Source organism: Myripristis murdjan, chromosome 14 (genome assembly GCF_902150065.1).
Source record: "Myripristis murdjan chromosome 14, fMyrMur1.1, whole genome shotgun sequence".
In the NCBI taxonomy this organism is placed as follows: Eukaryota; Metazoa; Chordata; class Actinopteri; order Holocentriformes; family Holocentridae; genus Myripristis; species Myripristis murdjan.
Window position 1 is genome coordinate 4,177,670 of NC_043993.1, and position 25,513 is coordinate 4,203,182.

Genomic DNA, 25,513 nt, shown 5'->3' on the forward strand with positions numbered 1-25,513 from the left:
GTATGTGTTGTTACAGACCTGACTGGTGAGCAGGGTTGCTGCTTCATGCAGCCCTGTTGGTCCTGCACTGGCACTGATGTGAAGTTGTTGCCTGTTCTGCAGCATTATGTGTGTGGTGTTATCTGCTCTCGTCCTGTGGGAGCAAGATCATGGAGTAGATGTTGAGTATGTGTCATTTCTTTAACCAAGCTGAATGGCTGCCTGTTCCCTCCTGCTCTGAAGTGATGGAGCTGTGGTGGTGGGGGTACGACCTCTGAAGATGATCTTAAGGGCCCTTTTTGCACCCTCTCCAGTAGTGCGGCTTGTCTCTGATTGCACCCCACCAGAAGGACACTGCCATACTCCAAACATGGCCTAACCACAGCAGTGTAAATGGTAACAAGGAACTTCCTGTCCCCCAAGAAATAGGGGAGCAGGTTGTGGAGGATTTTTAGAGAAACAAATTCTCAGTTCCACTGATTTTTCACCATTTAACAGCATGTTGTTTGATGCAGCCCAGCTGTCCAGCTGCTGGGCTTCCATGGCCATTGACGTGTCACTGTGGATGTTATTTAAGGGAATGACCCTCGACAGTCCTATGTCATCAGCATACCCAATGTCCAGTGTGTTGTTAAAAACAGTCTTTCGGGTGGACATATGCAGGAGAAAGAGGTATGGCGACACCACGCCTCCTTGTGGAACCCCAGATGTAACGTCAGACCAGGGGCTGTAAGTTCCATTTACCATCACCCTCTGACTCCTTCCAGTCATGTAGCTGTGGACCCAGGCTAGTAGTCTAGGGCACAGCTCCATGTTTGCCAGGTGTTGCAGGAGCTGGGCGTGCTCCACCCTGTCAAACGCTTTGGACATGTCAACCAGCAGCACCCTCACGATAGTAGGCTGTTTTACATCTGTAGCCACTAACCAGGAATGTGTGGCTTTAACAAGGGCAGTGGTGGTACTGCACTTAGGGAGGTAGGCATGCTGGTTGTGACATTCAGACATCACTGTTGGTAGCAATTTATTATCTTGATGCGTTTTTTTGTATCCTCTGTTATCAGGTCCCTTAAATATGGCATTTTGTCAAAGTGCTTTTCAACCCTGTTTAAAAGTCATTGTTCAAACAACAGTGGCTGCAACTAATGATCATTTACTTCGTAGTTTAACCTTTTTTCCAATTAATTGATCAAATACTAATTCATTAATAATTATTAAATATTTATTTATTTTGTTCGACCAGCAGCCAATAAACAAACAAACAAACAAATAAATAAATAAATAAAAATATGAACGTAGCCTTTCAGCATTTTGTTGATCTTAGTGAAGATGGACTCGTCAAATGTTCTGTATATTTACGTGATTGCCTGAATGAAAAAACAATTAAACCATTATCAAAACTAATATCAATGAATTTTCTGGTGATTGACTGATCGATTAATCATTTCAACGCTACACGCTACGCTGTGAAGTCCAGGATTTCGCTTCATCCAATCAAAAGCGTTTGGAAGCGCTACGGCTCCTTCACGGAGTTTAAGAATTTACGAGGAGGACCTAAAGGCACCGTTTTCCTCCTTCGCGTCTCAGTCAGAGGGAGCTGGAAGAAAACAAGCAGAGACAGCTGGTCACATGTAGTGTGTGTATGTGCGCGTCCAGAAGCAGCAGAAGGAGGAAGCGGCGGTCAGTCACAACACAGTCGGTGTCCTGAGAGGAAGTGTGTCCAGCTCAGAGAGCCCGGTCCCGGTCACAGCCGCAGATCAGCGCCCGTCCACACATGGTTCTCCTCCGGCACATCTCCATCGCCCTGACCGCCGCCGTGGCCGCGCTGGGCTCCGCGCTCTTCATCGCCCTGAATTACTTCTACAGGAGGCGGATGTGGAGCCCAGAAGCGGAGTACTGCACGATCAAAGAGGTGAGAGCCAGCCAGTCTCTGTTTCTCTTCTTCTTTTCGCGTTTTCTCTTTTCTTTTCTTGTTTTTCACGTGTTTAAGTTGGACGAGCAGCTTCATATCATATAATCAGTGTCTAGACACGCAGGAGGTGATGAGGCTGCTGTTCCATCTGACACTGTCATGACACTGAATTAACAGATTACTCCAGGATTATGACAATATGATAATGTTATTGTGGTTGGTGATGAAGTGTGTGTGTGTGTGATGATGATGATGATGATGATGATGAAGAGGACGAAGAAGAAGCTGCTGATGAGAATGTGATGATGTGGATGGTGGATGAAGAAGATGAACATTTTGATGATCATGGTGAAGATGCTGGCAGTGGTGGTGATGATGGTGATCATGAGGAGGATAGTGGTGATGATGATCATTGTGATGTTGATGAAAAGGGAAAAGATGATGAAGGTGAAGAATATGTTGACAATGATGTTCATTGTTGGGGTGATGATGATGATGATGTTAATGAAGAAAAAGATGACAGTGATGACGATGGTGAATATGAGGTTGATAAATAAGACGCTGATAAATAAGATTACAATAATGAGGATGATGATGGAGATGATGATGTTGATGATGATGATGATGATGATAACATAACGATGGTGTTTGAGATGATGATGAAGAACATGATGGTGATAATGGTAGTTAGGTGGTGGTGATGAAAATTAGGGATTGTGGTGATGGTGAATTAATTTTTCAGAATCTGCACAGCATGCAGATTTGTCATTTCAGTTGTAACTACCTGAGATAATTAGATGATGCAGAGGCATGTCCTCCTCTCTGTCTACCAGGAACACACACAAACAAAAACAAAACAAAGACGGAAAAATCAAGATGCCCGAGCAAACGACGGCTTTAATGAGCAATTTTCAGTGAAGCAGCACCGCTGTCAGTCAAATCTCTTAATAAAACTCTATCTCATGTGCTTAATCTTGTTTCCCAGATTCAATCAGCAGCGGTCTGTAATAGGCTTAGGCTGCTTTATCTTGCTCAGACTGTCTTTAGAGGATAATGCTGTCTGTGCCTGCCATCAGCTTACGACTGCAGAAGGGATTCCGGTGTTTTCAGCCTGAGAGACAAATCACAGCATAATCTGCAATGTAACTGTCTGACCACTTTAAACTGGAGCAGTCAACTGACACCATGAGTTTATTTACAGCTTAGTTGTAATGAGTGGGAGGGCTACATGTGTTTACATCACATTAACCTCTGAGGTGTTTAGGTGACACCTTTGTCTGGAGTGATTTACAGTTCCTGGATGATCACTGCAAACAGTTAATAGCGAGGCGGCCAGGGGTCAAGGGTCAGAGCTGCTGTGATAACATTCTCATGACAGAGGTGAAAAAGTGCAGAGGACGGCAAAGGAGGGCTTTGTTTTGTTTTTTGTTTTTTTACAGTCCATGGGAGCTGATCAGGGTCAACAATCTTAAAGAAAAATCCATTGTAACACTGTTAAAAATAGCTATTGTCTAGGTACATTGCTCATTATGAGCTCGCTTTATGGCCGGTGGTGTATTTTTCTGATGTGACGTTGGCAAGGTAACATCATGTCCAGATAATACCAGCAGCTCCGGTGGAGTTTAATATGAGAAAATGTTGCAGCGATCTGAAACATCAACGGTAAACAGCATATTTTGGGGTCAGAGTGCAAGGCCACTTTGTTGTACCAATGTTCAACAATCATACAGGGAGAAATCCATCGTACAAGAGGACAGAGAGGAGCAGTGCATAGACCAGAATGCACTGCTGGAGCTCCAATACACCAGAATGCAGTGCAGATATAAGGCAGGTTGGGTGTTGAGGAAGAGGTGACTTTTTCTCAACTGGAAAAAAACGATTTTTGCTCTGCTGCTCTTACTGAAGCTGTTGCTAATCAGTCTACAGTCACACCACCTACATGTAAGACTCACACCTGAAGGCAACATGTTGAGGTTTCTGGAGAGTGTAAAGGCATTCTGAGAAATGTAGGAAATCATTCAGTGAAGTAGAAGGAAACAAGGATGACTGAGGGATCAAAAAAGTATTACACTTCATCAATAATTGCACTGGAGACCATAAACTACATATACTGCAAAAAAAGAAAGAAAAAGAAAAGAGTAAACATCAGAAACAATCATTTAGTGTCATATTCAGTGTTTGAATCTTGTTTTTCTTCAAACAAGGTAAAAAAAAAAATCTGCCAGTGGGGAGAGATAATCCCACTTGTTCCCAATGCAATTTCATTGGGAACAAGTATAAATCTGTTGAAATAAGGCAGAATAAGACTCAAGAAAAGGATCAAGGATCAAGAAAATGACACTTGATTCAAGAAAATTCTGAAAACACGTTGATCAGCACTGGAAAGTGGGATTATTTTAACCCACTACCTGATTTTTTTTACGTTTTTTGTAGAAAAGCAAGTTTTTAACACTTAAGATGTGACTCAGCGGGTTTGTTAAGATGGAAGTTGCAGTGCGGTGCTTTGGCATGACAGAAGTAGCCGGGAGGCTCAGAAAATAGGGAGACCGTCCTCGACACGTGATCCAATCCTCATGTTAGTAAGTACTGTCCTGCCCAAGTGTCCTCGAGCAAGATGTTAAATCCCTCTTCAATCCAGAATTGTAGTTGTGCCGATGACTCTGCTTTTTCCTCCCCGTGGAGAGCACAGAAAAAGAGAGCCTCCTTCTGGAGATCAGCGTAGTATCACTTTACTATGAGAAGTGTCTGAACCGGCCAAATCCTGTTCAGGAGAAGAAAGTCTGTGTGAAGTTTGAGAACTGATAAAGTCTGCATGACATTAGAAATATCTGTTTCATTTTGTAAATTGTGAAATGCTTTGGATATAAAACAAAAACTTTATGGAATGTTTGTTCTAGTTAAAAAAACAACAACAAAAAAACAATATCTCCACTCTTTAAAAAAAACCTGTTAAGTTGGAGCAGATCCAAATGAGACATCTGAGAGAAAGGAGGGTAAATATGCAAGAATTTAGCACACAGCCAAAGTCCAAATTGATACACTGCAAAAAAAAAATCTCAATCTTAGTCTCATCTTTAGTGTTCAAATCTTGTTTTTCTTCAAAGAAGGTAAAAAATCAGCCAGTAGGATGAGAAAATCCCACTTGGTTCCAATGCTGATCAACTTGTTTGCAAATTTTCTTGAATTCAGTGTCATTTTCTTGAGCCTAGTGATGGTCTGCCATAGTCTGCCTCGTTCCTATATATTTATACTTGTTCCCAGAAAAAAAAAAAAAATCCTCAAACAAGTGAAACTGTATTGGAAACAAATGTTATTATCTCATTCCACTGGCAGATTTTTTTTTTTTTACCATTTTGTTGAAGAAAAACAAGGTTTTAACACTTGACAGGAGTCTAAATTACTAGTCAAGGAGTTTTTTTTTTTTTTTTTTTTTTTTTTTTACAGTGTATTCCTTGTAACCCCAATAAAAGGAAAAGCATTATTTCCTCTGCAGCTCTGTGTAGCTCTGTGGGTACACACTGGTCTCCCTCTGGGCCTTTCCAGAAATGTAAGCGCTCATAGTTCTGTTCTGTTAAAGCCTGTAACATTCTCTATATTCATTTCGCTGCACTGGCTTTCCATTAATAGATGATTAACCTCACTGCCAGAAACATCAAAATACCATAAATTCATGACTTGGCCTCCACCATAAACAGTTTAGAGACAATTACAGGGCAGATATATATGTTATGGCGTAAATACTCAAATTAGAGCCAACAATGTCACATCCTCATTATGCCTTGCCATCAACAAAGCAGAGCGCAGGCTGATATTTTCAATATGCGAGCCAAAACTGATGCAACACCCCTTCAGAGTCACTCTCAGCTCTGAAAGGGCTGATATGAATTGCTAATTAACCTCCAAAGAACCACGGCTACACTTCAGCACATGGTATGAATAAAGGCCGACCTTGTATGACTTTTGAAAGGAGATGACTGACATGCAGAGGATCTCAGAAGGACGGCAGCGTCTCACAAGTGAAAAGTGCACACAGAATATTTACAGCATCACCGGTTTGGATCCGGCTCATGACCTTTAATGTATGTCACTCTCCTCTTCTGCCCTGGGACTCTCCGCTTTGTACCATCTAATAAAGCTGCGATAGCAAAGAAAAGCCAAATCTCAGGATGAGGGCTCCTGCTCTGTGATGTCTGCTATTGATGAGTAATATCATCTAGTTCAGGAGTTTTATCACTGCTGTTTTCCTTTTATCAGTGATCGGCATTCCTGAACATTGTGAGACACCTTGCATTATGCAAAAAGGACTTTACCCGAGTGTCCAGCACGTGTACTGTTGCACATTTTGATACATATGATTCACTCTGTATTGAGTATCAAACAAAGTATATACTTCCCCTTAAAAAGTACCTGCATTTTGATTAATCTTCCACTTTTGATCATTTTGTATAGCTATCTTCATGCAGGTGATGATCTCATGTTGGAATTATGTTTATTTGCCTACTATACTTGCATATTTGTGTCCATGTTTATATGTTTACACTTAGGGTTAGGGTTAGGTAATATGTCTAAAGGAAGCAATCAGGTTGACACAGATTATCTGTGATGTGAGTTAAAGCAGAAAATCAAGAATCTCCATAATACGCTGAATTGTGCTTCCTATAGTTCCCATTCCAATTATCATACATCTAGGGATTAAAGGTTATCCCACTGTCAGATAAATGTCTAAAATGTAAAAAATCTATCCTGTAAATAATAGAGCACAGGAAAAACAATGAATGCAACCAAATGAGAGCTGAATAACCAGATTTACATTAAATCCACTGAAAACGCTTTGTTGATTCCAAATATACTACACTGTAAAAAATATCTGTCCTAACATGTCATGCTGTCTCATAGTAGTGTTAAAAAGTCTTGTTGGTCATCAAACAAGGTAAAACAAGAAAAAAAAATCTGCCAGTGGGATGAGATAATCCTACTTGTTTCCAATGCAGTTTCACTTGTTTTAGGAGTTTTCTGGGAATAAAGATAAATACGTTGAAAGAAGGCAGAATACAATTTTAACACTGAAAATGAAACTAAATGACTTGCTGTACTTTGTTCTAGTGTCAGTGTGTTTACATTCAACATTATGCCAGTGTGGCTAATGTATATAGTGCTGTATGTGATATAATATTTCAATTTTATTGTAACCCAAGGTAAACACTCCATTCAGCTATACCTGCCTCTTCCTCAAAGATAAGCAAATCTCTCTATTTGAATGAATCGATCTCATTTTTGCACACAGCTCACACCTCTGACATTTCTCATGTCTTTCCTTTGTGTTGCAGGAGGAGGAGGAGCGCGGGAAGCGGCAGGTCCTTGTCCTCGGCCTGGACGGTGCTGGGAAGAGCAGCATGCTGCAGAGTCTGACGCCCGGACAGCCTGAGGCGAAGCGAGGTCAGTGCCGGCCCACCCGCGGCTTCAACTTCATGAGCCTCAGCGCCCCTGCCTGCCAGCTCGACTTCCTTGAAAGTAAGACTGCTTTAATCCTTCAAAATCAGAAGCCAGTGGCTCTTTGTGGAGTCCTGAAGCCATTCATGTTTTATCACACAGCACACTGAGGAGAGCAGTGGTGGGAAAAGCAGTAACATTATGGAGACATACATCCATAAAAGTAAAAGTTGTGCATTCAAAATGTTCCCTCTGTAAAAGTATGGAAGCATTAGCAGTAAAAATGTAGTTCAGCATGAAAAGTAAAAGTAGTCATTGTGAAGAATGCTTCCTTTCAGTGTAAATTATTGATGCATCAACGTACAAGAAGTATTTTAATGCCGTACCTCTAACTGTTATCCTGTTGGCTAGTTTTAACTCGCATCACATTTGATTTTTTTGCATGGAAAAGTTTCTTCTACAATATAACTTTTAAGAGAAATGCCGTGCACAAAAAGTACAAGATTTCCCTTTGAAATGTGGAGCAGGGAAAGCAGAAAGTCTCATTAAATGTAAAGTAAAATATAAGTAGAGCAACAATATATCTAAACTGTATTTGAAGGAATATTCAGCCAAACACATTAATACTGTTTAAAAGCATGTATTATACATAAAATATCTCCATTTTATCCAGTGCTTGTGGTGCTGTTTGTTGTTTTCTAGTTTAATTTTCTTACACCATAAGTTCCTGTCAGTACGCCAGAATTATAATGGCATAATTCTGGGAAAGGACAATCTACAGGGGGGAAAGAGGGGAAGGACAGGCAGAGTTCCTTCAGGTCTGGAATAAAACCTACAAACAGCTCAACTTTTGTTGCACTGTGTTGTTGCTCTTAACCATGGATCCATGCAGCCATGGAGCTCGCCACCCAAGTGCATGCCTTTCCCGCCACCAGTGCCGTGGAGGATCTTAGGAAATGGTGTTTTCCAGTTTCTGTTAACAAAATTCTTTTCTTTTTTTTTTTGGCCTGCTTCTCTTTAATTAGTTAGATGGTGAATAATTGTAATCAGTATATTTGGTTACACCTACCAAAGCCTGCAAAGCTGTGAGGGTTGAAACTTCCTTTGGCCTAGCACTGGCTAAATAGCTACTTTTCACCTCTGGTAGAGAGTAATTGGAAAGATAAGGAGTTGTCATGGTACCATTATTACTGGTCCAGTTGTGGGCACATTCACACCAAGAGTGCTTGAAATGATTTATTGTGACCATTTACTTGTTTAGATCGATTAGTTTGGCCTTCAGACTCAGGTGGCATCAGATACAGTAAATGAAAATGAAAATGTCAGTCTTGGTCCTCTTCTAAACAAACGGCAGTGCACTTCTTTGGAATGAGTGAAGCACAAGAAAACATCCCACAAATGAAATAAGGAGGTCTCACAGCCGGCAGCTCCACACTCATAGAAAGTTTAGTTAACAAAAGAAATGGAGTGCAAGCTGCAGTCTGGACTGATGCATATGAACCATATTCAGTTATTTTCCTCATGGCTCTTATCTGGTATGAGCAGCAGTGAAGGTGAAATACAGCAAAGGGCACAGATAAGTGCATCATGCTCAGCTTGTTTGGTGATGTTTAACCGTGCAGCATCCCACATGAACTAAACAACTCCAATAAACAACATCTGAGTCTGTCAGTCAATTTAGATCCACTTCAAATAATCAGGTCATTCCCCACGTCCAGCAGTTATCTGGTGTCTGAACTGTCATGTAAATGAGAAACCTGGGTTCCATCGGGTTAAGGGACTAAGAGAGGCCTAGTCAGCACAGGTAGATTTCTACTACTAGGTCATGTTATATATGTGTGCATGCGCAAGAATAGAGAGTGGATAAGGAAACACAAAATCACTGAGGAGAGTAAAATCCGTATTATCTGTTTTACGTGGTTGTTGAAGAATGATTTAAAATGATTTTATTTCAAAATTACCTATGATGAAAATATAATGAAAAACAACACAACCACATCTGCCTCTTCCTATTTCATGTGACTTTTGTCTGTAGTCCTGGCTTGCTTGTAATTTGGCATCTATGAATCGACACAAACCAAATATGAAAATAGAATGATGAGGTAGACCCCAGGATGCAGTGTCACATCATTTGTCAGTGATGCAAAGTGAGCTGCAGCTGACTTTTGTGCAGCCAATCACAAATTAATGTTGGCTTGTATCTGGACTTTTGCAACTAACCCTACCTTCACCGTAGATGTGGAAATGATTTGTCTGAGCAATAAAGTTTCCGGTGCTTGAGCAAAATCTGGGTATATTGCCTTGAGTTAAGACATTACCACTTGTCATGGCTCGTGTTTTCTAAAATTTAGAGCCCATGATTGGCTTCCCATCATGCCATTTCCCCTCTCTTTTGAGTCAGCTCGATATCCATTAGTTTAGTCAAGATTTATTTCCTTTGCATTGTCAGAAAATAGAGAAACATAAAATAAAGTGGGATGAATCCAAATGAGTCCAATGGCAGAAAAACACATGGAGAGGAACAGTGGGACACTAACAAATTGGTCAAGTGAAGGGAATAGAATATATTAGGAAAGAAATGAAAGTTGAGTGGAGAATGGGTTAAAGGCCGTGCTGATGTGTGTGTGTGTTATATCATGATCGTGCTTGTTCAGTTAGAGAGTTAGACAGAGAGATAATCAGCGTTCAGCTTCTGAGGGAAAACCTCCAGCAGCTTTGTTCAGCTTGGATCACCATCACGGATCATAACCTTGAAAATGCCGCAGGGAACCTCAGCAATTATTTGTAGGACTTTTTTTTAATGAACGTTAATTAACTTTATTTAAATGAACATTCACATACGATCATGCCCCGCAAGTCCAACAAAGGAGCAGAGGGGCCGGTCACACTGTGCTGCTGTGTGCAGATACAAGATGTTCAGGAAACCTGGAACGCTGTTTCCAGTGATTGCAACAACACTGCGCCATGTTTTGCAGTGCACTAAAAATAACACGCCACAAGTGACTTGCCAGAATTCTTTATTCAGCCAGTCTGAGTGCAAGATGCGCTGCAGCAGTCAACCTCACAATTAGCTTCTATGGACGTGTTTGAAGGAACGTGTCACACACTTTGTGGCTGATTTATTCATATTCAACACCACAGATTGCTGGGCAGAAAGCATCCTTTTCTCTGCTGTCTTCTGAAAATAAGAGGAACATACTGCATGTCATCTCCCACTGAATGAGAATACTGTAATTACCAACGGCAGGAGTTGTTCCATTCTTTGTCTTGGTGGCAATGATGCAGAGACGTACTGACGACTGACATAGTACACAAGGACAATGGGGACTAACCAACTGTGCAAACAACAAAACATTAGGGACTCTTCCTCTTTTCAGGAAGTGATATGAAATGAATCCAGATGAAATTCTGCACGCCTTAATTGGGTTCCCTTATTCAATCCATACCCATCACAATGGAGGCGATGAAGATAGATAAAAGCAGATGAGGACTTGAAGCTTTGTGAAATTTGGGATGTGGATGGTACAAAAGCATCAGCAGCTCCCTGTCAGGAAGAAGTCCCTAATGTCTTGTAAATTCAAGTCGAAATTTACTAAGATCATATTTCCAATGTTTCAAGTCAGCATTAAGGGTGTTTTCACACAGGCAGTGTTTAGGTCGGCCGAGTTCAACTCTGGGAGAACAATACACAACAATCGCACTCAGGTGCATACCAAAACGGTCGTACTGAGAACATCTTGAAGAGGTGGTCTTGGTTCGGCTACAGCTGAACTCTGGTGCACTCTGTTTGTGATGTGAACGTGGCCGGACCTCGATCCGCCCCAAGTGCCTGATGTACTCCACAAGTTTAAGCGTCACAGTTCAGGAACATTAATCCGGCCTCCTCCCGAATTGTGCTGATATTTGACAAGTTGAAAAATGAAAAAATGCATCATTTTCATACCTGGTGTGTGAAAACACCCTAAGACTTATTGTTGGTATAAGACAGTCCTTTTTTAAAATAGAATAGAATAGAATAAATCTTTATTGTCCACCAGGGTTGAAAATTGTCTTTGGCTCACCAGCACATAAAACAGACCACTAAGAAACAATGTCATGATCAGTCAAATCTGTTTTGCACACTCTAAAAGATTTTGCACACATTAAAGCTTTCATACAATGGAGCCCCCTTTACCATGGACAGATAGCATCCACTTTGTTAGGCACATACTTCATTTTGTTTCAAGAGCAGCCTGAATTCTTCTGTGGCATGGATTGAAGGAAGTGTGATATGGAGGATTTGATAAATGCAGACTTGATAGTGTCATTGAGGCTATATTTGAAAACATATCTTTTTTTCTCCATTTTGGTCTTTGGTCCACACTAAGCCACCAAGTGTTTTCCATTTAAATGGAGCTTTTTTAAAACATTCTCCAAAGTGTCTGTATTTGAAAAGACCAGGCCATGCATGTCAGACTGCATTGCTGAATAGAGAGCTTTGAATCCTTATTTTAATGTATATTTGTCCTTAAGTAGCTTCAACAGTGTCACATCTTTATTCTGCGTCTGCTGGTTGAAGGGCTTCACTGAAGCTACATCACACTTATATTGAGTGAAATATTCAAGCCCAAGATGCCCGTGTTTTTTGGCTGCAGCATCACATCAAATAGGAAATATCTACATCTGCATCATTTTAGACGCATTTCCCTGGAAATCAGGAGGATCTTTTTGGGACCTTTGGAAACCTTGTGATCTCCACTTGAATTTCAAATGAAGTCCTTTGGGTTTGAACAAAGCTCAGCTACTTAGCAATGACAACCCCACCGATGGGTGAAAGTGGTTTAAGGATTTCGGGGTGTTTCAGTGCAGACTGGCCTTTTGGACAACAGTCTGAAAATGCTTTAACACTTACGTGGTGTAGGGAGGATGGAACACACAAACGTTATTTTCAGATTTACCTGGCTTAATATGGACATTGTCTTAATTCCTGCACATTCATGGGGCAAACAACCTCTTAAACCTCATCCTGAAGCTGCCCTATTGGGTTGAGATGTAGGGAGAAAAATGGAAGTCACCGTCATGTTCCTGGAGCCAGCTGGAAAGTACATTTTCTTGCTGCTGGTTTTCATGTGCAAAACATCAGACTGTGGCTATGAAGGGAAGCAGCTGGTCTGTATCAGTGTTCAGGTGCACTGTGGAGTGCAAACGATGCTCTGTTGGTACTGAGGAGCCTAATGTGAGCCAAGAAGCTATTCCCACAGCATTACACCTCCTCCAACAGCCTATATTAAGGAGAAATCCATGGATTCATGTTGTTCACACTGCAAAACACACTGTGAGCAAGTCATTTAGTGTCATATCCAGGGTTAAAATCTTGTTTTTTCTTGAATAAAATGAAAAGAAATGTCAGAGGGTTGAGATGATCCCACTTGGTCCAGTGGACTTTCAGGAATTTAACTGGGAATAAGTACAGATATGTTGAAACAAGTAAGAATAAGGCAGATCAGCCCACTAGGATCAAGAAAATGACACGACTCAAGAAAAAAAACCTTGAAACAAATTGATTAACATTGGAAACAAGTGGGATTATCTCATCCCACTGCCAGATTTATTCACTTCTTTTAAGAAAAACACGATTGTGACACTGATGAAATCCCTTACTAATTTTTTGCTTGCAGTGAAGCTCTGAAGTGTGCGCTCCAGCCTAGATCTGGGACAGGATGATCAAAACAACACAGCACAACAAGAAAGAGACAGGGAAGTCTCTATCACAATATGTTTTGTTTCCAAAATACTTTTTATCCCAGAAATGCCTCTGTTGAGCAGGCTTAAAATGAAATTGAAATTCACATCACACAGGAGTGGCACATGTACAGTGGTGGGATCGGGACAATATGCAGCGAACAAAATGGAAAACACATAAAACCAGGAACTTACAGGAGGATGGAAACAGCAGAATGGGAGCTGAATCTCCAGTAATCTGTGGGAAAACAAAATCCCAAGCCTCTGTAGAGGTAAAAAGCATATTGTCATCTAACATTTTCATAATTCAGGCTCAATGTTCCTGGACCCTCCTGTTTCTAGAGAGGTTTCTGTCAAAGCCTGCTAAGAGATTTTTTTTGCAGCGTAGGCCAAATTGTCTCTCTGCCATCAGCAGGTTGCAACAGTAACTGGATTTGTGTCGGACCAGGCAGCATCTCCTGGCTCTTCAATCATCCACTTTTGGTGAACACATGCTTCACTGCATAGTTTCATCTTCTTATTTTCTGCAGACAGCAGTGAAACCCAGCATGCTTTTCTGCTGCTGTTGCAGCTCATCTGGTATTGAGGAACCGTGTGTTCAGACATTCCCCCTCCACACATCACTGTCACAGAGCTGCTAGCCTGAACGAGTCTTGTCACTCTCTCTGACCTCTGTCATTAACAAGGTATTTTTGCCCTCGGGGCTGCAGCTGACTAGATGTTTTCTGTTCATCACACCCGTCTCATTAAACTCTAAATATCACTGTGTATGAAAATCCCAGTGGGGTTGCATGTAACCGAGATGCAGCGTCAGTGATAATACTATGTTCAAAGTCACTAAAATCAGCTGTATTGCCTATTCTATCATAAAGTAACTGAACCTCACAACCCTGCCTGCATGCTTTATATGCTGACTCACAGCCACTTGTATTGTTGATTTAATACTGTTTCTGAAAATAGAGAGGTGTACCTAATAATGCGGCTCCTTGGCAGCATACCTGCAGCTGGAAGTGTCCTGCAGTGCATTGGAATAGACGAGTGCAACACGAGCCACCCAAGGTAGTCACCGCCACCGAATATCACGTCCACTCAGTGTGCCACATCGAGTAAACAGGTGTTTATCACAGCCACGTCACATCAGCCAAAAGCACATCATGGCCCAGTTTCCTAGCAACATTTTCCATTAAGCCAGCGGTACTGAATACTTGCTGTGTGGCACTGAAGTCGGAGGCGGTGAGGACTTGAAGTCATACTGGTCAGAGTTTAAATTACCATTCTTTTGGCCACACAATGCTATTAGTCCATAGAGCAGCACATTAAATAGCGTGGTTAGTGGGAACGTTTAAAGCTCTTTAGTCTTATTAACTACTGAGCAGGATTACTGAATTTTCTCACAAATTTCCCTATAGGTTTGGTTGATTGTCTGTGCGTCATTGATGATAAGAGATAAAAGTTTAGACTACATCTTATAATGTTTCTTGTCTTTTAAACCACAGTCAATCAATCAGCTGATCCATCAGTTAGTCCGCAAAATACGGCAGATGCACGTAATAAGCTGTATTAACATTTCAGTAGCAATCAGCTGGGATATGTAACTCCTAATGTTTAAAACATGAGGGACCAAGCAATGCACAGTTATTTGATGCTCAGAGTCTCGCTGACATATTATGTCTGGAGGCAACAAGATGTAAAAAATGAATCACACCAATTTTCATACGGGGGAAATGGAGTGGATATAAATAATGGCTACGAGCTGTCTTATGCTGTTACTCCCTGCAGTGGAAACGAGACTGCTCTTTTCATTTGGCCCAGCACACGTCTAAAATTAATCTGTGAGCCAGCAAGAGAATAAAATTGGGGATTTTTTTTTAAATTTTATTTTATTTAACTGTCAATCTATTAGTTTATTAATTAGATTCATCTGAAACGTGAAAAAAGCATCACTTGAGTATCAATTCCATTCCTCTAGCATCCAAGCTAGGTTTCTACTATGGCACTAAGGCTTTAAATAGCACAGTGGATAGGGATGGCACATATCTGCCCTGCTGAAGTACCCTCGAGCAAGACAGTGAATGTACTGGTGAATGCACTGGTACTCGTTATCATTTACGTTCACATAGTGTATGGGTTAACTTCAGAACTTCTTCAGGGTGTTAGACTTACTCTGTTAACCAAGAGGATGTATTAAATTCCTTTCTTGACATGGCAATTTTATTTAATCATGAAAGCCCCACAGAGAACAGCGTTCTCTTTTACAAGAGAGCCCTGTAGCTAGAATACTTAAAGAGTCAAGTGCAGTCCCATAGCCCACTATAGATACAATTAATTATCAGTTTATTTAGATGTGATCTCACATAGTGCTCTGTGTCGCAGTGGCTATTTTAGTAACTATGCCATGTCTGTTTTATAGCAGTATAGCATCATGAGATGTTGTTCAGCAGGGACAATTCAGCTCACCAGAACACTTAAAGCAGCTTCTAAAGTGTGTAACTGTGTGTGTGTGTGTGTTCGTTCTGTAGTACTCTAAAAACAGTACTGCATTTCTGTACAGTAGGCCTCTACATTAGTGATTACACAGCTGTGTTAAATACTCAAAACTGATGTTTCTGAATAATGACTGTCGTTATGAATAACTGACTGGTGCTATGGAGACAGTCACTTCAAGGAGGTTTGATATATTACTCCATGCAGAAAGTCTGGTCCATTTACTACCATCAATCAGGCTAGTGAACAACGGTGCCCTGCTGGAGCCAAAAAAAAAAACAAAAAACAAAAAAAAAACAAGGAAGAAGATAGACTGTAATAGGACTGTATATATGTTCCCAGTGTCCTATATGCCCAGAGTCCTATATTCTCAGGGTCCTATGTTCCAAGAGTTCAAGTTCCCAAGGTCCTATGTTCCCAGGGTCCTATGTTCTCAGTGTCCTATGCTTCCAGTGTCCTGTGTTACCAGCGTCCTATGTGTCCAGGGTCCAAAGTTCCGAGGATCATAAGTTCTCAAGGTCCTATGTGCCCAGGATCCAAAGTTCCCAAAGTCCTAGCTTCCCAGAGTCCTTTGCTCCCAGTGTCCTATGTTCCCAGAGTCTTTTGTTCCCAGGGTCCCTTGTTCTCAGGGTCCCATGTTTCCAGGGTTCCATGTTCCCAGGAATCTATGTGCCCAGGGTCCCAAATTACCAAGGTCCTAGGTTCCTAGAGTTCCAACATGTACTAAGCTAACATTGCTGAAAAGTTTCCAACACATCTAACTTTAGCCATTCAAGTTTGGTGCTTCAGATGCAAACACAAGCTATGGATGGATCTGTTTCAGGAGTCTTGAAGGCTAATAAAATCTTTTCAAAATAAATACTTTGTGTCAAATTATCGTTTTCTTTCATAAGTACCAGTGTTGTAAGCGGGATAATGTACAACCAGCCAGTCATTAGCGTTGTACGATACAAGACCCTGACACACTGCTTCATGTTGGGGTCCTGATCATTAAGCCATTACAAACAGGGATGTCAAATCAAATCATAAGGTAACACAGAGTAGATAACATGTAGTAATCTAGCTAAAATGTCATGAACACTTTTAGTCGTACAGGTCCAGTTGTTTTGGATGCAATTTGTGCACTCTGTTTTGGTGGTGGAGTCTTGAAGGCTAATAACATAATTTCAGGATTAATATTTTGGGTCAAATTGTGCTTTCTTTCATAAGTAGCTGTACCGTATGACCTTGCTGAGATTTATTTTACAAACAAGACCAGCTGGCTGTGCATTCTCCTTTACGCTACTTTATATGACTCACCTGTGTGACTGTAATTTGGCTGATTCATCTGAACCCTGACAGCAAAAGGAGAATTTCATGAAGCAATAGAATATCACAAAAACAATTCCGTGTCGTGTTTTATAATAATAATGATAATAACTGCTTGTTTGTGTGCTGCAGTTGGGGGTGGGGAAGACCTGCGTCGCTATTGGTCGGACTATCTGAGGAAGACTCACGTCCTGGTGTACGTGGTGGATTCCTCTGACAGGCGCCGTCTCCCACTGGCTAAGGCCGAGCTCCACCGCCTCCTGAGGGTCGACCCCCAACTTCCTGTGGTTGTTCTAGGGAACAAACAGGTAAGATCTAAGGTTTTCTAAGATATGATTGTCTTGCCTTTCTCTGTCATTATAAAATCGATACTTTGGGCTTTTTTGGGGCTGCTGGTCAGAAGCAAGTTGAAGACATCGCTGACTTCCCATGAGACTTTGTCTTGATATGTGACACTTTATACAGTGAATGATTAATCGATGAACTGAAAAAATAATAGATTCATTAACTGACAAAGAAAATAATTATTATTCATTTCAGTCGTAGTGTTTGTCCCTACATGACACATCTATATTCATGAAAGCAACAAAGACTGGGAAAAACATAACACAGTCACCAGTGAAATAGCTTTGCACTTATCTATTGTTTTCCAGTGAAGGAACATCAGCTGCCTTTTCCATTGCTTCTGCGCAAAGTTCAAATCATGTGAACTTTGAGCCAGTTCACCTCTTCCTTTTAAAAGCACTTCCACTGAGATTACAGCTTTATTTGAGGTATTCATTGATGCACAAAAGCTGGAGCTGAAACTCAGCTCTGCTATTCTGAGTGTTTCACCACATTTAAGACTCACTACGGACTTGTATGTGTAATATGCATATGTAAGCATTAACTCGACCAGCAAGTTAACTGAACATCCATTCAGGAGACATGATCCTGTCTAGTGTGCACTAATGAGTAAAGTAACAGGTAAATATTAACATGGGTGTGAATATTGTGCTGGTTGGATTTAAACTCACACATTTAATGTGATACAGTGGTCCCTCATTAATCGCGGGAGTTACGTTCTAAAAATAACCCGCAATAGGCGAAATCCGCAAAGTAGTCAGCTTTATTTTTTACAATTATTCTAGATGTTTTAAGGCTGTAAAACCCCTCACTACACACTTTATACACTTTTCTCAGACAGGCATTAACATTTTCTCACTTTTCTCTCTTGTTTAAACACTCTCAAAGTTCAAACCTTCGTAGAAAAATAAGTCCAGTAAAAAAAAAAAAAAAGCATGCAAAATTGCACTGAAAAAAAATCTGCAAAACTGCGAGGCCGCGAAAGGTGAACCGCGTTATAGCGAGGGACAACTGTATTTGCAAAACTGCATAAGAGGTATTAAACACTGGCGTGATGACATGATTTATCATCACAGACATTTTCTATGCCCCAACCACCTGCACTGATTAGAGCTGATACTTCATTAAAACATAATCCCTGCAGTGGTCAATACATTATGTCAGCTACACAAATATTGTACGGAAGCAAAAGCTGAAATGCTCTGACAAAGTCCTCCAGTAGGAATTCAACTCAAATGAACGTACTGAAGATTGATATTACATGTGATTGCAGTCCAAAACTATGGTGTATCGTCCGTGCTAGAAGGTCCATTTCTGTATTTTGTTCCTCCTTCGTCTTGAGTCAGTGCTTTTCCAGAACAAATAAGTACAGTGCACTTAAAGTATGGTTTTTTAATAGTGTATGTCATGACTAAAATATACAAATAACAGCTATTCTAAACCACTACAGCTTCTGATTAACGTTGAAGACCTTGGCACTGACACTGAAAACACCCTCGTCCTTCACTACTGTGGAAACCTGGCTCAGTATGTAGAAAGGGAAAGCAGCACATTCACCATCTGTTACCAGGTCGAAAATGGTAACAAAAAGTAATTAGTCATTTATAATTCAAGGGAAAAGGCGTGACTGCTGCTGAAAGTTTTAAATAAATCAGATTCTTCTCTCAAGGTTTCATTCAGAGAGAGAGAGAGAAAGAAGAAAACAGGACTTCTCCAGTAGAAAAGAATGGGAGATTGTACCTGTTCATCCTCAGAACCATTTAAAACTCTCCCTGAGGAATCACATCAGCACTGATTGCTAACACCAGGAACATCAATAGTTTCAGTCTGTTAAGGAAAAAGAACAGGGGAGGGAAATACACTGGTTGGCCTTATGGGGGCGGTTTAATTTAGATAAAGTCAAATTCAAACTCAAAATGGATTTCTCAGACAACAGGGATACAATTTTGATGGAAACTGGGGAATGACTTTTGAATTTCAGAGCTGGCCAACTGGGAGAAATGACGCATGTTGGCATTGTGTTTTGGTGTTTAATACATTACATGGATTAGCCTGATGGAGACGCTATACTTCACGATCAAGATTTAATACTTTGAAAGGCCCCGTTAAGTCTAAGATTGACATGAAACTTGCCACCCAAATCCAGCTATCCTCACAAATCACACTGATTTGCCTAGTGGGCGCCCTAAAATCAAAAATTAGAATCGCGTTGAGCTCACACATGTAAAGTTTTGATAAAACTTGGAGAATAATTATGCATTTTGGCATTGTGCTTTGGTGTTTAATAATTACAGTTATGAAGTTAATTAAAGAGTGAATAAATTTTGAACATTGAACCAGTCTAACTTTGATGAAATGTGGAGCATCTCAGTTCCCATTCATAGGGAACAACATGGCAAAAATAGGCACCGAGCTGCGGGAAAGAACACAAACTTTGGTAGGCTTATGACAGTTCCTCCCTAAATAGATCAAACCTATTCATGCAGTTTTGATGGAGCAGATTGAAAAACACAAAAAAGACACCCTGTAGACCTCCAATAAGGTCGCAGCTGAAAGTTAGGGTCCTGTTTGTGCTAAGCCCAGCCCCTTTTCTGCAACATTGCTGTTATGGGACATGCTCTTTTCCACCAGTCAGTGTGGAAAGTTGGTCAGTGCTGCCTTGACCTATGACCAACCTCCCCAACAGGCTTTATCATGTTACATGGAAGTGTGTGGAAACTACGGCAAGGTTTGTGCTAAGTCATTGCCCCTAGCAGGTGATTAGCCTGTAAATTTAATCACTTCTCCTCTGGCCCATTACCAACCTTCCCACCCATATTCCTGCAATTTCATCCCATACTTTTTGAGTTACCCTGCTAGTAGATGGACAGATGGGTGGACAGGAGCAAAAAAAACATAACGCTCTGGAGTTCCTTGGCCAGAGGTAATAAGAAAATGAAAAAACAGGTGGAGGTAAAAAACAAAAACTTGCCAGTGTAGGTTTTGATGGGTGTGTGATTCTGGCATTACTTAATATACTGCTGAGGCTTCTGGCAGCATTACAGGTCAAATTTAATAAAGTATCTGTGACAGGAAAAGCCCCTTTGATAACCCTAATAACAGTGCTACTCACTGTGAACCACTGCCAGGATTCAGCGTTGGCACACACCCAGTTTGAACAGCACCAGGGACACATCAGATCCTGTGTATTAGTGAAGATGTTGCGGTGCAACCAAACAATGAGGTAACCTTGACTCGAGCGTCGGCTGAATGGTTTTTGTAGGACGGTGCCATTAAACTCACTCTTTGATTTGCATGAGATTTAATCAGACCTGAGGGATCCACCTTTTGAAAAAAGCAACTCTGTGTGGCTTGTGTAATGGCACGCTGTGGAGTTTTGTGTAAACTTATGGTTATCTTAGCTGCCCTTACCCAGTAATAATCATTTTCAAGATGGAAAATGTTCAAATTGGGAACCTCAGATGTCAAATAATAACTGCTTTGTAAGACACAGCCCTGCATAAGCTTGCTGAGACACCACAGTCGCGCCGTGATGTATTTCAAGAAAAAAAAGGACTGAAGCTGAACCAAATAAAATTAAAAGACAGCAGCAGTCAACAGATCTAAAGCATGAATCAAAAGCAGTCCGCGGGCTTCCATGTGGTTGCCGCCGAGCTATGAAAAATAAAGTGAGTGCATCTAAACCGATCATTAATTTTGGCCAAGTTTGTTGCAGATAACAGTGCAGATAACAGCTAAAGGCGGATTACCAGCACAGTTCAAAGCACCTTTAGTCCTGCACTGAATACAAAACAAAAGTGTAAATAGCGTGTTTATTCTGTCTCGTTTAATAGTCAAACCAAAGGCAGTGTTGCTTTGGCCTTGTAACAGCAGAAGGTCAGTCTAAACACTGATTCTACCTCTAATGATAAATTTGCCTCAATGCACAGGATTTGGGTTTCACATTTTCCCCCAGCGGCGCAGCGCGTTGTCTATGGTGCAGTCTGTCTTTTGAATCTGTCTTTTGATCAAGAAAACATCACTAATGCTTTAAATATTTCAGACTTCACTGAGCAGAATAAATCCACTGAGTTTAATTGTTGTCGTGCACATTGCTCGACAACGCCGACCAGCAGCAGCTCTTGAAATGTTGTCTTCTCTCCCACTATATGTAGCATCGGCACAGAAGTGGATGGAATATTGTTTAGTAGGAAGTGATTGCATAATTTTATGAATATGAAATCTAAATTGCATTGCATTACAGTTCCCAAAGAGAAAGCCACTGAAGTATTGATCATTTCATGTCTGATTAAACAAGCTGCATCATCTTCATCATCAAATTGGAGGTGGACAACATCAGACTGGCCAATATTCAGCGTTTAATTGAAGGCTGAAAATTGGCAAAATATTTTGGCCAAATGATATATCAGGTCAACCTCAGAGTACCTGCAGTTTTATATTATAATGCAGCATAATTTCAGCAAATCACTGTTTACCACAAAATACAAAGCTGATCTACCTCTCAGAGGTGAGATCAGGACAAAACAAAACAACAGCAGGAAGCAGTCAAGTGTGCGAGCTCTTTTTAGGTGCTAAGTGGGTGGATGGGGGCACGACTGACTGAGGCAAGTGAGACGATGTTGACTTTAAAATCTGAAACACCAAAGTGCTGTGATAGAAATGTTTCACTGGAACTAAATCTTTCACCTAACACAAATATTACATTCCTGCTTTGGCCAATCAGTGAACAAAGCAGGAATAATATAATAATAACCCTAATGATAACAACAATAATAAGAAACTTCTTATATAGCACCTTTGCCAGGTAAAACAATACAAAAACAATGCAAACAGTAACAATACAAATGAGAAAATCAAACAAAAGAAGTAAAATGAGCAGGAAAAAAGACAACACACAAGACAATAAAACTTAGAGCTAAAAAATGAGTTTTTTATGTATAATTATAATAGATAAACTGATTTAGCGACCCCTAATCTCCGAGGGTAGACTGTTCCAAATTCTAGGGGCCGTGACAGCAAAGCCGCCATCTCCTTTTGACTTTGAAACAGGCAGGCTGTGCAGCGTGTGGAGGTTTGAAAGAGCAGGCAGGCTAAAAAGGAGTGACACCATGGTGACTGGGAATACTTGAATCTGATTGGAGGGTGTCTCTAAAGCCATCATCATCATCATCATAGTCATGTCTTGATCAGTGTTTGCAACATAAAACTTATTGTAACCATAACAACAATAAACTGCTGGCTGCAGTTATGTTTCTTTGCGGCAGCTATATCAACCACCACCTCCTGCCCCATTTTTGGCTGGTAGCATTGTCTGCATAATGTTTATTTTCTGAGCATATTTCTCACTAAATTAATTGACTCTCATTTTCCATTGCTGGCAAGTGGTCAAGGTATGCAGTGAAACCCTCGTGTTGTTAAGGTATTGGGAATTAATTGACTTGGCTGAGATGAAAAAGAGGTCTTCGCCTCTGCCTCATTCATTAATTCCCTGTATTGGGACACCTCAGAGTGTATTATTGCTCACGCTACATAGGAATCTTCATTATAAGTGAGTGAGAATTGTATGTCATCCCCCCAAAAAGAGAAAACCTGGAAAAGTGGGAAAAGCCAAACTTTTTTGTTTTCTCCTCTCCACAGGATAAGCCCAACGCTGTGAGCGTGTCTGAGCTCCATGAGGCTTTGTCCCTGAGCTCTGTGGCAGAGGAGAGGAGGCTGTTCCTCCTTGCTGCCCAGCTGGGTGCTGAAGGAGCCCTGAGGAACTCCTACCATGGACTGCAGGCCTTCCAGGACCTCCTGCTCCAGCTCGTCTGATCCCCTCCACTGGACCAGAGGAGGAGGACGAGGACGAGGAGGAGGGATGGAAACGGAAGGGGGTTTGCTAAGGGCTCTTCCTCCTTCTCCTCCAGCTCAAGGACCAGGAGGAGGTGGAGAAAGGGATGGAGGTGGAAGAGAGAGGGGAAACAGGGTAGCCCGCTAGGATGTCTTCCTCCCCTCCCTCTCCCTTCTTCCTAATCCTCCTCCTCGTCCAGCTCCAGTTTGCCCTTGAGGAGGAGGAGGAGGAGATGCAGAGGGCAGGAAGCGAAGCAGAAGGGCATCTTCATGGACTCTTTCTCCCCCATCTCCTCATGTAGAGGTGGACATTGGGAAGACCAGATGGAGGCGGGGACCTTCCTCTTCTATTCTTCCTCTTCCTCCACCAGCATCAGTTCATCTGAGGACAATAGCAAGAAGAGGAGGAGGAGGAGGTGAGAGAGAAAGGCTCTCCACGACTCCATCTTCCTCCTCCAGCGCATCCCACCCTGTGTTTCCAACTCGTCTCATCTTACTCACTGGACAAGAGGAGGAGGAGGATAAGGAGGAGGAGGACACGAGATGGGACAGAGGGATGCAAGGAGGTTCGTGCACAGAGTCCGTGACTCAAAGCCTCCTACCAGTGACTCAGATCCTGGACCGGTCTCCTACACGGCAACCGACGTCAACACATGACAGGTCTATTTAAATGCAGATCACGAAGGCAATGTGTAAAATATGAATATGTCAAGTTCTTAGATCTGTATGCAGATTTTTTCTTCGATGCAGGCCTGGTTTCTTGGAAACCCTCTGTATGTATTAGAGAAATGTGCCGAGCTGAAGAGGATGACTTTGAAGGCTGCGAGGTTGGAGCCCGAGGGAGCAGCGCTGCACCAAGTCACAGCCCGGTGAATTTCATCGACTGGCTTTTAGGAAAGAAAAAAAAAAAAAAATACTACACCGAGGCTTCTTTCAGATCTGCAAAGAGAGGGATTTTAAAGGAACCCCTTGACATTTTGAAATGCCATTAGCTCCCCCCTTCCCCCCAAGACGCTTGTCAGATTGTGGAGTAAAGCTTCTACATTTGCCATTCATGTTCATTACATTGGCTTAGGAGCTTTTTTAGCATCCTGTATTGAAACCAAAGGGCACGACTCGCTGCAAGCTTGTGACTAAAAGTGCTGGCATGACAGTGAAGTGCTGCATGTTGTATTATGTAAGATACTGGCCGGCTTATGTAAAAGAAAAAAAAAATGCATTTTTGAGGACTGATTTTTTTTTCTTAATAGAAATTATAGATATAGATATTATTTTTAATGCTGGGGTTTTCAACAAGCCATGCTATACTAGTAATGTTAAAAGCTGAGGAAGGCTTGTTTCATTGGCAAAATTTGCCAGTGGAAAAAGTGAAAATTCACTTGAAATAAGTGAAAATTAGCTAGAAACAAGAAACAAATTTTGCCAATGAAACAAGCAAATTTTCACTTGTTTCAAGCAAATTTTCACTTGAAACAAGAGACAATTGTCTAAAAACAAGTTACTTCTGAGGTGATCATGTCTTATTTTAAGTGTAATGAGTTATTTTGACTAGTAATAAGACATTTTTGACTTGAAATAAGACAATAATCTTGGTAAGATTTTGAGTTTTTGCAGTGCTTATATGACACAAGTGTGTAGTAAGTCTATAGAAATCAAAGAAATAAGTTTACAACATAGATGAAAACAAAACAAAATAAAAAATAAAAAAACACCACTATTATAATATTCTTATTATATTCCTATGTAGATTTACAGTATGTCTGTGGTGCTGAACAGGGAGTTTTTAGTGACTTTTTTGTTCATCTGTGGCATCATTTTCCTATAGTGCCTATCTGTGAAGAGTTTTAGTAACTTTATGTATTTCTGTATTTTAATATTCCCTCTCTACCTTCCTGTCAGGACTCTTGCTGTATAGTTTCCCCCAAAATGATAACAATCAGGTAACTAGAGTTCTTTTTCGAAAGGAGAAGATCAAAGCAAACTGCAAGTCTTCAGGCATGTTAGTATTTGACGCAGCAGCAGCAGCAGAGGACAGTGAAGTCATCTCAGCCTTCGTTAGTTGCAAACTTTTAGCTTTGCCGCTTGGTTTCAAATCCAGATAAATGCTATGGACAATCTTTTCCCCAATATTTGAGATGAGACCCAACTAAATATCTGTCACTGTGCCCTCAATGATATGACACTCCAGAGGGCTTTAAGGTGTGTCACAAGCTTTCTGGCGGCCATACTGGAGGTCCTCAGCTCTTTTGTGTTTTTTTAAATATACAACTCGGCCATCTCAGCAGCTGAAAAGACATTAACTTCTCATTCCTGATTTTTATTGGAAGCTGATATTTTTCCCCCACTGATCTATTTGGTCTTTAGATCGTTTGTTTGCAGAACCGCTAATCATCCCTGTCTTGCCTCCGGCTTGCTAATGATTGTGCACTGGTGTATCCACTGGAACAGGCATCCAGCAGTGGCTAGTTGTTGCACGTCAGCATTGGCATAAATTACCCTGCTGGCTAA

At 41.1% G+C, this 25,513-nt stretch overlaps 1 protein-coding gene across 1 annotated transcript; it reads left to right on the forward strand.

Moving 5' to 3' along the window:
- Positions 1-1,593: 1,593 nt before the first annotated feature.
- arl10 (ADP-ribosylation factor-like 10) lies at positions 1,594-23,955 on the forward strand. The gene is made up of 4 exons (XM_030068875.1): positions 1,594-1,888; positions 7,216-7,399; positions 16,964-17,139; positions 22,814-23,955. Exons 1-4 carry the CDS (start codon positions 1,751-1,753, stop codon positions 22,985-22,987), a joined length of 672 nt encoding a protein of 223 aa, XP_029924735.1. The 5' UTR covers positions 1,594-1,750; the 3' UTR covers positions 22,988-23,955.
- Positions 23,956-25,513: the final 1,558 nt, after the last annotated feature.

Excerpts from the sequence above, each read along its gene's own strand:
- arl10 (XM_030068875.1), top strand. The coding sequence starts at position 1,751 with ATGGTTCTCCTCCGGCACATCTCCATCGCCCTGACCGCCGCCGTGGCC. Across the intron at positions 7,400-16,963 it reads CCAGCTCGACTTCCTTGAAA|TTGGGGGTGGGGAAGACCTG; the intron begins GTAAGACTGCTT and ends TGTGTGCTGCAG. Across the intron at positions 17,140-22,813 it reads TTGTTCTAGGGAACAAACAG|GATAAGCCCAACGCTGTGAG; the intron begins GTAAGATCTAAG and ends TCCTCTCCACAG.